Below are 12,858 nucleotides of genomic sequence, written 5' to 3'. Positions count from 1 at the left end.
CTAGCCAAAATTCACGCACTTGATGTTGGATTCCCCTAGTTAATTTTCTCCAGTTATTAATGATCCCAAAGTCCTCTGGGTAGATTTAACTTCTTGGGTGCTTCTTATGGTCACCTCATTTTCTCTAACAATGTATCATGTCTCACTGTTGATGTGTTTGCTGGTGTTGTTGTTTCACCTCCACATATACCATGCAGTAGTACACACATGTCTACTTTGGTGCCTTCACGACTCCTCTAGCATCACCCAACCCACATCTCCTTGTCACAAACTAATCCCAAATTTGCTTTTGGCGTGTTTGGTAGTGAATCGTGGTTGACACCTTATCCTTGCGACAGAACAGTCTAGCAGAGTTTTGGACATGGACTCTGTTGGCATGCTCTTTGATATGCACTTTGGCACCCTGAATCCGACTACGGAAAAATTGCAGTTCTTGGTGAGGAAATCAACATATAACTACTTGCTAACTTATATCTGGTGGTGTGTGGCGATGTTTCTCTTGGTCCAAGATTACAACCGTGATGTTTTGGCATGAGTTGTTTTGCATGCGAACCACATATTTAGTGTGAAAATGTATGATGTACACAATACACCAAGAGTTATACACTAGGTGCAATGCATTCAGGATAGCATTCTTTTTGGAAAAGAAACCTCCAGCCTGTGCATCGATTGATACACACATCATAAAATTGAGGACATTCATGGTGTTTCAAGTGTCCAATAGCCTATTGGTGTAATACTTATCAAAGGTAGAATATGAAGTGTAATAATGCATAAACAATAAGTTTTTTAGATTAGTTAATTTGGAAAAGCTACAACAAATAAGTTTGTTTTGTAGTAAATTCAACATTCTTTTACTTAGATAAGTTATGATTGAGGAGGATCATTGAAATGTTGTGGTAACTAGCTCATATGTTTAAGTTTCCCAAATCTCTCGATGTAGATAAGTCTTGAATATCAAGGTAATTAATGTGCACATTTTAAAAAGTCAACTAAGCCAGATTGAAACAAAGCCTTATTGAGAGAGAAAAATGAGCGCGCGCATACACAACTCCTACTGGATCGTGCACACGCTTCACCAAACCCCTAATCCATTGCTATATATAATAGGATGAGTTCAGAATGGCTCCATTGTGATGGTTTCCTCGCAACATTCCACTTAGAATTGCTTGTATTTGGATATGCCATGTGTGCTACAAATGTCCTCAAGTACACCAGTAGAATTAAATGATCACTATATTGTGCATATGATTTTGGTGAAGCAATGATGATGTCTTGGCCACTTCCCACACACAATGATGGTTACTAGCCGACTGCTTATAAAATGACTAGCTTATTGCCCATGTAGCGGGATTACATTTAGTTGGAAGGGGGACGAGGAGGATGACAAAGTGTGGGAGGAGAGCACCCATGGCGATCAGGGTGACTGCCACTGTCAATCCACATAGCGCTATGTAGTGTGGGAATGGGAAGTACTGGAAATTTGAGTTGGATGCACATACCCATTCACAGTCCATCGATAATGGAGAAATGTACTATTTAAGAATCACAGAGAGGTAGTATATTGTATGCCCTTCTTTGCAGGGTTTATGTAGTTCTAAAAGTAGCGGGCGTTCTTGATGAGCATGTTTACGCTAGTTATTATTTTCATGATAGGCTTTGATGAGTTATTATTTTCATGCTCAGGTGAGCTTCATCCTGAATGTTCTCTACAGGCTTGCAGCCTATATGGCAGTAACATCCAGGTGACTGAATCTGTGTGTTGTTTTGATTGCCAGGTCGATTGTGTAGTTGTGATGTTCCATAGTCGTAACTGAGTTAGTAAAATGATGTACTTCATGTTCCTTTCAAGACCCTTACCGTTGTCTTTCTGAATATTTGAAGAAGACAGCTACTGATTGGTTTTGCATTTTTGAAATGTACGCAGTAACATCGAACGGGTGTCAACGGCGTCTGCTTCCCCACATCTGTGCGTTCTCGGCCGGGTGTGGCCAGAATCAGCACCTTGTGGGAGCAAGCCTGCAGCTCACACCCATCACAATCATCCCAACCATTTTTGGTAGGTAAACAATGGCGAGGATTTTTGTTATCGTCTTGTCGCTAACAAGGATGTTTATTTCGCCTGTAATCCAACCATGGGGTGGTGGCGCAGTTGGCTAGCGTGTAGGTCTCATAGCGAATCATCAGGTGAACCGAGCAAACTCTGAACCTCGTCTCCCTTCCTTTTTTTTTCCATTTTCGGTTTTTATGTCTAGTAGGGATGCGGAATCTGTGTCATGCCGAACTGATGCTACTGTTATTATGCTTCGAGATGAGAAGAAGCTCAAGCACGGCCACCTCAAAACAAGAGTTGTAGACATACGCCGTCTATGTTCTCCATTGCTTGCCTTTGGTAATCAAGGCTTGTGCTGGTGTGTTTGCAATCCTGTTATTGCATCATAATTTCTGTCAGAACATACTTGTACTGTGTGCCGGTTGATTTACTTTTCTGTTAGGGATTTCCTTCCTAACAAGCCAAATTATCATCATGATTCCTAAGAATCCAGCAATGAAACAACCGAATTATCATGGATGCCTGCTTCTTTTTCTCTTTTCAATTGAGTGCAGTTCGATGCTTGTATCCTTTTTCCTTTACTGAGCGATGGTTGGATGTATGGACTTTTGTTTAGGGGAAGATGGATACCTGGATTTATTTATTTATTATTTATTTGGATGAGATGGATGCCCTATGTGGGCGGTAGAGTTTAGCACGGAGGTATATCTTGGGGGAGCAACTAATTAACGAGCGCTCCTTCGGGAGCCTCGCAACGATCAGCGCCACTTGGCGCGCTCACAGTCATTCGTCACGTGTCGCGCTCTGAGCGCTCCCTCCGGATTTTATTTTTTTTATTTTTACGCACGAGTTTTCGGCTTTTTAAAAGTTTTTTTTCGGGTTTCTTTTACGTTTTGGTTTTCTACCGGTTTTCCCTTAGCTTTTCGACCAAATTTTTTTTTCAAAAAAACATTTTTTTGCACAAAAAATGCATTTTTTTTGCGAGAGGCACGGTTTTGCTTCAGCCAGAGGCACGGTTGTGCTTTCGCGAGAGGCACGGGCGTGCCTCTTTCGGAAAGGGAAAAAACGTGTTTTCTATTTTTTTTCTTCTTTCGCGAGAGGCACGGTTTTGCTTCTGCCAGAGGCACGGTTGTGCTTTCGCGAGAGGCACGGGCGTGCCTCTTTCGGAAAGGGAACAAACGCATTTTCTGTTTTTTTTTCTTTCGCGAGAGGCACGGTTTTGCTTCCGCCGGAGGCACGGTTGTGCTTTCGTCAGAGGCACGGGCGTGCCTCTTTCGGAAAGGAAAAAAAACCTGTGTTTCCGGTTCGGTTTTTTCGTCCGGTTTTTTCTTTAAAAAAAGTTCGTCAAAACCTATCAACATGGGATCTAGTTTTAAAGATCTCGACGCGAGGAATCCAATGGCGAAAGCGGTTCGAGATTTGGACGCACGGTTTAAGAGATAAAATATTTTGAATAAACGGATCTACGGAAGTTGAAATGATCTCCGTAAGGAGTACTCCTTAATTAGTGATTTCGATATCTGGGCATGTCTGTAGGCCAATTCTAGTCGCATGTGGGCTTTTCTGGCCCATAAAAAGGAGCCCACGGACTAAACTATGTGACCGAATTAGACGTGGAGCTGATTGATGGGAACTTGTAGAGATGCAAAGATGCGCCCGGTCGTTTGCTTGTCTGACCACCCACCCCATCTAGTCAGCGAGTTGATTAACCATGCCTCGGCATCATGGGGCCGAGAGAAGATCCAACAATTGCTTCTGCCAATGGATGCAGACACAATTTTGGGAATTCTACTGCCGACAAGAAATATAGAGGATCACTGGTCATGGCATTATGATAACAATGGTCTTTTCTCAGTCCGTTCCGCTTATCGCATGCTGGTGTTGACGATGTGCAAGTGCCATACAAAATATGTGTTTTTCTTTGGAGATTATAGCGCAGAACTCGCTTCCTACATCCGATGTGCCAAACAAAAGGAATATGTCTACTGCATGCAGTTGTGGAATTTGTGGGGCGGAAGATTCATGGCATCATTCACTTCTTCATTGTACTATGGCAAGGGGTGTGTGGGCGCCGGGTGAAGAAAATTTGGTGGAGTACATATCATCAGTTCGGGAATCTCGAGCAAAACAGTGGGTTCTTTTCAGTTATGGAGGTGTTATCACATTATCAATTGACTAGAGTCCTGATGACCTTGTGGGCCATTTGGACAGCACGGCTGAAAGTACTTCATGAAGGAGGTGTTCAAACTCCTTTTGCAACATACGCTTTTATAAACAGGTTTATTCTTGACCTGAATCTAGCTAAACCAACAGCGATTCCAAAAGTTCAACATCAGATAACAACATGTTCAGAAGTGGATCCCCTCTTTAGATGTTGACCGCCACTTCTGGCTAATCCAAACTCATGATGTAACCAATGTACCTTTAAACATCTTAAAGTAATAAAGTGGGCGGATTGATCTCAAAAAATGATAAAAGGGGTCTCCCGCTTAAAAAATGATAAATGAGAACTTCTCTATAGCGCATAAGGCGCCAGTTGGTGGAAATGCTAAAAATCGGTTACCACGGTACAGAGATCGCCATAGGGGGCGGCCCGATAACTGTGTTAGGGCATGTACAATGGTTCTATCTTAAGAGTGACACGTAGGACAAATGATGAGGTGGAGGAGAGAGAAATCGTAAGATAAGGCTTGTCTTCTCTTATTTAAGAGAAGACAAGAGATGATCTCTTAGCACAATTTGTCTCATCATGTTTTTAGGAACAACTAATTATTGAAGATAAGGCTAAGAAATGACCCATTGTAGACATGTTTTTTTGTCATCTCTAATTTACATGCAAGAGTTAAGATAAGACTATCTTATCAACCATTGTACATGCCCTTAGCGAGCAGTCTTGGGAATCTTTTCTACGAAACAGTATGTGGAAACCTTCCACCTATTTTGGCTGGTTGTTGGGACGTTCCACATGGTTTTTTCTTAGTTTCTGTGTTTTTTCTTTATCTGTTTTCTTTGGGGTTTTAACTTTCTGGCTATATTTTTCTTCTTTGTTGTTTTTCTTTTTTCAAATACATGTCGATATTTTTTAGTACATGTTGAACTTTTTTATGTACTCTCTTAACATTTCTATATACATGATGAACATTTATTCGAATACATGTTTAATATTTGTCAAATGTACATGAATATTTATTAAATTCACAATGACCAATTTTTAAAAATATCAAAAAAATTGTGAAATGTGCAAACATTTGTTTAGTTTTCAAAAGAAATCAAAATTACATGAAGAAATTTTTAGTAGTGTAAGACATATTTCGTATAGGAATTCACTCCTTATCAATGCATGAAGGCGGTCAACCCTCTGCACCTAGCTCACGGTCAGGCTCGAAGGAATAGTGGTAGAAGGAATTAAACCCTATCTTAGTAATACTTATTGTCTGTTAGTAGCCATTTGCTCCCTGATTATATCTCCAAGAACAACACATATATGATATGAGTTACTATTTTCAAGGTGAGGTGAACTTTGTTCTGGCTCTTCTCTACGGCCTTGCAGCCTCAATGGCAGTAACATCAAGGTAACTTAATTTGCTTGTTCTTTTTATTTCCAGCTCAATTGCATAGTTTTGACATTTCCCGGTTGTAACTGAGTTAATGAAATGATCTACTCCCTCCATTCTCAAATATAAGACTTTTTTAGATATTCCAACAAGTGACTACGGAGCAAAATGAGTGAATCGATACTCTAAAACATGTATATGTACATCCGTATGTTGTAGTCCATTTAAAATGTCTAAAAAGACTTATATTTAGGAACGGAGGGAATACTTCCTAATTCCTATCCCTGTCAACCTAACTGTCATCTATATGAATCCCTGAAGAAGACAGCTAATTCCCGAAACATACAGGTTTGAAATGCTTTTTAACATAGTTAATTTTTGAACAAAGAACATCCAACTATCCAAGTAACTAAATCTGCATGTTGATTTCATTGCTAGGTTAATTGTGTGGCTGTGTTGTTCCACAGTTGTAACTTAGTTAGTGAAATGATCTACTTCATGTTCCTGTCATCATAACCGCGTCTCTCTGAATACCTGAAAAAGGTAGTTATTTGTTCAAAAATAGGTTCAATTATTGAACTAAAAAATTGTATAAAAATACTATATGTATAGAAAAATCGTTGAGCATATTTGCCAGTCAATTCACTAGAACAATATGTTTTGTTTACAGAGTTAATTTGGAAACACTAATGCAAATAAGTTTCAATATAATTTAATTCAGCAATCTTTTACTTAGATAAGTTATGGTTAAGGGACTGTCGAAATGATGTGGTTACTACCTCACATGTTTAAGTTTGCCATATCTCTCTTGATGTATACAAGTCTTGGAGATCTAGGTAATTAAATCACATATTTTAGAAGTAACTAAAAATGATTGAAAACATTGTATTGAGTAATATATATTAACTCCTACAGGGTTGTATACATGGTTCATCCAACTCTAATCCATCCCTATTTATAATAGCTTGAGTTCAGAACAACTCCATTCCCATGGTTCGCAAAGAACATTCAACCTAGGCTTTTCTCATATTTAGATATGGCCTGAGTGTTATAAATGTCAGCAACTACATGACTCATAGTAGAATTAAGTGATCACAACAGTTGGCATGTGATGTTTTGTGAAGCAATGAGATGATGTCCTGGTCACACTACAACGTTGATCACTACATGACCCCCTATATAAACTAGCTTATTCTCCATGCAGAGGGATCACATTAAGTTGGTAGACTGGCAGAGGATGAAAAATCGTCCGAGGAGAACACCAATCACGAGCAGGGTAAAGGGCACCACCGGTCAGATAGTACGGTCTGGTGGAGGAATGAGATGTATTGGGCATTAGGGTTAGGGGCATATATACAAGCATAGTCCTCCCATGATGTATGTAACTCTGGACAATTAGTGGCTCTTACCACTCTCCAGGCAACCAAATCATGCATTTGTGCATCAAATATATGTGTTAAAGCCTAACTGACATCAGGACGTTGATTGTATCAATCAAGTTGCGCAAGAGTGGATCTAATCACTTCTCGGTGTTCTACCTCTCGTGCGCATGTAATCTCGGATAATCTCACAAGATCCATACACGGATCAAGCATTAGCAATGAAATGATGTAATTCAACAACACGAGAGTATGATCCGTCTGTTGTAAATTCGCCCACAAGATCGAGCACATCAAACTAGATGAACACGCACACACGATGATAGGCAAGGGCACGTGTGGTGCCCCCCTTTTCTCCTCTTTATTTATTTTTCTCTTTGTTCACTCTGATACTATATTGTTACAGCCCTAGACGCATATATATATATATATATATATATATATATATATATATATATATATATATATATATATATATATATATATATATCGCCTTATATCAATTTCTTGAGCGGATACTATGAGAGCAACTATGATCTTGATCTTGCTCCTTCCGTCCCCGCAACCCATCCTACGACACTGGTCGAGACCGGTGCCGATGTTGTGCGCTACCCTACCCGAGCCGTCTTCTATGTCGGTTCACCATTGCCCCGACACTGGTCCCGAGCTACCTTCTCTGTTGGCCCACTGTTGACCCCCATCCGCCCTCCGATATTGGTCGTGACCAGTGCCAATGACGCGTGTCATCCTGCCCGAGCCGACTTCTCCGAAGGACCACCGTTGCCCTTAACCATCCCTCTATTCCCACAACCTCTTCTAAAATTATGTGCTCGTTGTCAGCTTCTACCTCTTTCTGTCCCCTCTTCTAAAAGTATGTGCTCATTGTCGGTTTCTTCCTCCTTACATGCCCATGACCCATCTTTTGGCACCGGATGCATCTGGTGCCCATGTCCTGTGCCGCCCTGTCCAAGCCGCCTTCTTCGACGGTCCATCATGGTCCCCCACCATACCTCTAACAAATAGTTTGGGGAGGATGTAGAGGACATGGTTGTATACACAAATGGAAGCCTGAAGCAGACGCGCCCGGTCACTTCCACGGCGTTTGGGCATCGAAATTAGCCAATCCTGGTTGTAGATGATTTAAGATACTGAAGTACTTCACGTCAAGATGTGCAGTACGCAAGTTCACAAACCCTCATGCCTATGGTTTTATGTGCAGATGCCTAGCTCACTCCCGCCAGTACAATTAAAATTCAAAAAGTCAAACCAGACTCAACCTCTGCCAAGACAATGCGACCGAGGGCATGTACCCAGGTATAAGTGCAATCATATCTACCTTTGCCACCTTTTCTGATCATGGTCGCTACTCAGAACAGATGGACGTTTAGTCCAGCGCGTTGACAGGTAACCGCTACTGAAGTTATCAACTCGATGAGAGTTCATCCAAATCCGGACACATTTTACCACCTCATCCATCAGTAATTTCAGAGACCCGGCACCTTGCCCAAAGCTAACTGCAAATTTGTCCAAACTGATAAAACAATTTTCGCGAGAATCTGTGGCAGCATCACACGTCAGAATTCAATAAAATTTCAGGTTGTATTCTTTTCCATCAAAGTATAGAACTCGAAGCGCACAGATAGTAAACACTACACAACCATACTGGTATGGAGCAGTTATACGGACCAAGTACTGGCAGTATGGATCGATGTCTAGCCATCATCTGATAACCTAGAGTTTTCAACAGACAATTAGTACATCAGTTGACTCCATTGACACCACTCGGAATTAGTACATCAGTTGCCTCCATGACACAATTAGTCCGATATTGAAAGAGCTTTGTTTGACTGACTCTTCTATATTATACGATGCTCTATGGCAACAGATAAATGAGAGCCAAAAGAGTATTATTAAAATTGCATGCATGCCTTACATATACCAAGGGTCATTCTTGAGAAAATTTGTGGCTCATGCCTCATGACATTTAGAAGAAAAGTCTGGATAATATGTAGGTGCTAGCACCTTGCATAAGGTACAAACCTTACAGGTTAACTCCAAATACCACAAATCATATAATCGCACAACATTGGTTCACAGAATTACAGAAAAATTGAGAGAGAGAAGCAGCAACAGGTTGGAGTTCAGAGAACTGCAGCAATGGGGTTGAGAATTGCTTCAGAAGAAGTGCAGCAGCAGCGCTAGGAGAGATGGGACAGCCGCAGGCAGCAAGGAGCAGAGAGGAGAGGCATCAGCGCCAAGGCAAGACTACTACAGAACCTACGACTAAGTCAAACTTTATATTTTTTATGGGCATACTCGCGACTTGAATCCTTCATTTTTCAAATTTGAGCATTGGCGCATATCCACTGTATGGATTAGTCATATTATTAGGCTGGGTCAGTATATTAGTAAATTTGTCACATATACACAGTTTGTCGAACCAATTCCAATAATAATAAATAGACGCATATCTCTGAAAAAAAGGAACACACATGCATACAGTGGAAGTGTCTCGAGGGCCAAACTATTCTGGAAACTATCATAGCAGAAATCATATTTTTATAAATCTGGACTAACAGGGGATGTACACACACTTGGGTTGATCACCTGCACAATCAAATCTTACTACTGAACATTGGTATTGTCTGATGCTTCCCATCAAACATCAGCCAATTTGTGATTTACCATTGCCCTATGGACTCGACATCCCAGCTATCTTGCTCTGGCAGCTTAGTGGTACCAGACCAAATGCTTGGATGCCTGTTCTGGAAGTTGTTCCAAATCTGTGCCGCTCCCTAGGTGGACTCATAGAAGGTTGACCAATGTTTTGTTAATCAGTTACAACATACATACACTTCGAAAAATGCATAGAACAGAAACTGCATTTTTGAACTTGCATTGCACTATGGAAGAAATTGATGATATTGTCCTCAAGTGGTCTAGGATAACCTGATGATCAAACAAAACACTAAGTGATTATGTAGTAAATTCTTAAATCAGTATTTCAATAAAACAACATCTGTTAATTTGGAACTATTTGATATTGTTGATTGTTCGTAAGTCCATTTAGTTATAGACGGTTCTCAATCGGATTACCACCCCGCTTTCATTCAATTAGGTTCAGCAAATTTCTGTTATTACCTTGACAGTGCCCACTGCTGGAGAGAGTTAATATTTTTTGCAAGAAATCTCTCTGTTATAAGTGGTCCAAATTTATCTATATGTATCATGTATGTCCCCAATAATAGAAAAAACATTCTGGTCCAAATTTATCTATATGTATCACGTATGTCCCCAAATTTATCTATATGCATCACGTATGTCCCCAATAATAACCTTTCTCTGATTTCTGAGTTTCAGAGGTAGAGGGTAGAACAATTAGAAAGTCAACAAAGTGCTAGATGAATCTGATTGGAGAACAAAAGACAACAGAATATCTTGTGCATAATTTATCAATTATATGTCCAATTAGTACTGTCCGGCTGCAAGGTGTAAGACTCCAAGGTGTAAGACTCTAGATGAATCTTACTACCACAACAGATGTAAACTCGAAGGTGTAAGACTATATTTTTCAGCTGCAAGGTGTAAGACTCCAAGGTGTAAGACTCTAGATGAATCTTACTACCACAACAGATGTAAACTCCAAGGTGTAAGACTATATTTTTCAGGGAAGTGTCTTGTTTTTTCTTTTTATTGAGAAAAGAGAATCATCTTGTTTAGATAACATACAATCGGGCAAACTTTAAACCACACGTAATAAGTCCAATCCGGCTGCTTTCCTAGACTATAGTTTGCTAGGACTTTGATAATCATGAAAAACAGGAAGCTTGAGTATCCTCCATTCCTCCAAATTTGTTTGGAGCATGGAACTTTAGAATCCTCCTAACTGGTCAATGAAAGGTGACTCCCGCCTAATTCCCCTAGCTTTGTCCTAGGAAAGCCTAAGTTTTAGAAATTAATGTCTAATATGCATCACAATCTCAAGAGCTTCTTCTGGTAATAAATTCTTTTGCAAAATATATATCTGTATTTTTCTAAGGAAAGAATCTAACTGAATCACCGACTGCATAAAGTTCTTTAGTAACACACAGTTGCGCTTTAATGTACATGCCAAAATAAGAGACATGAAATCATACTGCACAAAAAGATGAAAAGACACCAGTCTCCAACTGTATGTAAACTAAGAAGAAGGTGGACACTACATGCTAGGGACTAATCAATCTCAGGTCAAGCCAATAAATTTGTAGAAAATAGCAAGGCACACGGAGAAAATCTAAACTGACCCTGGTCCTCCTCTGGCCAACCATCCATTGGCTGCTGCTCCAAGTGCGCGGACACGGACATGCATCCAGTCCTCTCCGAGTAGCCTCCACGCATGACCTCCTCTCCCATGCGCACAGTGAGCAGCTGGCATCGGTAATCAAAATTACGTTGACTCTTTTTCTCCCCCCATCCATCTTACCAATTCAAGCTTGCCCCTGCAGGCAATGGCATATCTGATAGCAATATGCCATATGAACACCATTGAATAACTGAAAGCAATAGTCTTGGGTCACCTTACCTGGCACCTAGCGTCTCTCCAAGAATTTATCATCAAGCTTGATTGCATACTATAAGGGATCCATGTGCAAGCTGAAAATTATCAGTACAATCAAGTCTATTTGTACCATAACTGTTCCCTGTATCCACGAATACTTGGAGTTTGGGTCTGATACAGAAATATATCAAATATCAGTTTCAGAAAGGTACATAGTATAATCTCTACTATCAAATTTCAGTTTTTTACCTTGGTGCTTCCCCAACGGAGCTGTCGGATAGAGCCAGGGAGGCGGCCATGGCACATCGTTCTGGAGGGAGGCGACCATGGCATGGGACGGCGGCGGCTGAGCGCGGGCCGGCGCTCCGGAAGACGGCGGACCATGGAGGCGCGCAGAGCGAGGCGAAGACGGACGGATCTGGTCGCTCCCAGGTCAGATCGGGCCGCAGTGGAGCTCCACATCGGGATCCATGGTGGTATTGTTTCTGAATCAGAGAGAGACAAGATTTGAGAGAGAGAGAGAAAAGGAAGGGAGAAGGGAGAAGAAGAGAGATAGGGCGCGCGGGAGCGGTTACTGGACGACGGCGCGAGACGCCGGCGTGAGGAGCACTCGGCAGCGGCGGCGCGGGATGCCGGCGTGAGGAGCAGGCCAGGGGGAGAAAACCGGGACGGGGGAAAGAAAATTGGGGGGTGAGGGGGTCGTACGAGAGGGCTGGACGAAGCAGCGAACGTAAGAGGGGAAACGGAACGCTACGTTTCTTTTAGATAGTAGAGATATATACTCTATTAATGATCCAGGGTGAAGAATAAGTAATTCTTCACCCCGGTCGATCCACTCGAGCAATGGTCACCTGAGACCACTTTCCACCGACGTAATTTTACGTGATGGAAACGGTTAGCTGGTCCTACGAGCTAGCCCACTCCATCATACCAGAAAAAAAAACGTGCGAGCAGTTTTCTTATCGGCGTTCCTCTCTCCCCCTGCCCTTTCCTATCTCGCCATTGCGGAGGCGGCGGCAACGACGACACCGGAGGGACGACCAGGAGGCGATGGTACAGTATTTCCCTTTCCGTCTCTCACGCGGCAGCGATCTGGAGGCGACATGGGCGCTGCAAAGGTCCAGTGCAATCTCGACGGCGACAACAGACTTCTCCGGCACCCCTTTCCACAATCGTTGGTCCTCCCACCCGTAAGAAATCTCTCCTCCTATTATTCCTCTCTCATCCTGCATGAATTTCTGAATTTCTAGATCAGGGTTATTGGTTTTTGGGATGGGGAGCAGGGGAAGAGGAAGGGAGACCAAGGAATGAAATGAAAGAAATATGGAGAGCTTG

General features: G+C 41.7%; 1 protein-coding gene across 4 annotated transcripts; it reads right to left on the bottom strand.

The window, feature by feature from the left end:
* Positions 1–9,548: 9,548 nt before the first annotated feature.
* Positions 9,549–12,235, bottom strand: LOC119288134. Of its 4 annotated transcripts, XM_037567759.1 has the most exons (5): positions 12,099–12,235; positions 11,773–12,008; positions 11,548–11,618; positions 11,270–11,393; positions 9,549–9,935 (listed from the first exon to the last, which is right to left on the bottom strand). In XM_037567759.1, the coding sequence occupies exons 2-5, from the start codon at positions 11,849–11,851 to the stop codon at positions 9,817–9,819; spliced, it is 393 nt and encodes a 130-aa protein (XP_037423656.1). In that variant the 5' UTR covers positions 11,852–12,008; positions 12,099–12,235; the 3' UTR covers positions 9,549–9,816. The 4 variants fall into 4 exon arrangements, 1 of the variants encoding a protein (XP_037423656.1); XR_005141119.1 differs by having other exon boundaries at positions 11,270–11,464; positions 11,548–11,694; positions 11,773–12,235; XR_005141120.1 differs by having other exon boundaries at positions 11,548–11,665; positions 11,773–12,234.
* Positions 12,236–12,858: the final 623 nt, after the last annotated feature.

This window comes from Triticum dicoccoides, chromosome 4A (assembly GCF_002162155.2).
Source record: "Triticum dicoccoides isolate Atlit2015 ecotype Zavitan chromosome 4A, WEW_v2.0, whole genome shotgun sequence".
Taxonomy (NCBI): domain Eukaryota; kingdom Viridiplantae; phylum Streptophyta; class Magnoliopsida; order Poales; family Poaceae; genus Triticum; species Triticum dicoccoides.
The sequence above is the reverse complement of the archived record's forward strand: the minus strand, read 5'-3'. Positions and strand labels throughout refer to the sequence as shown.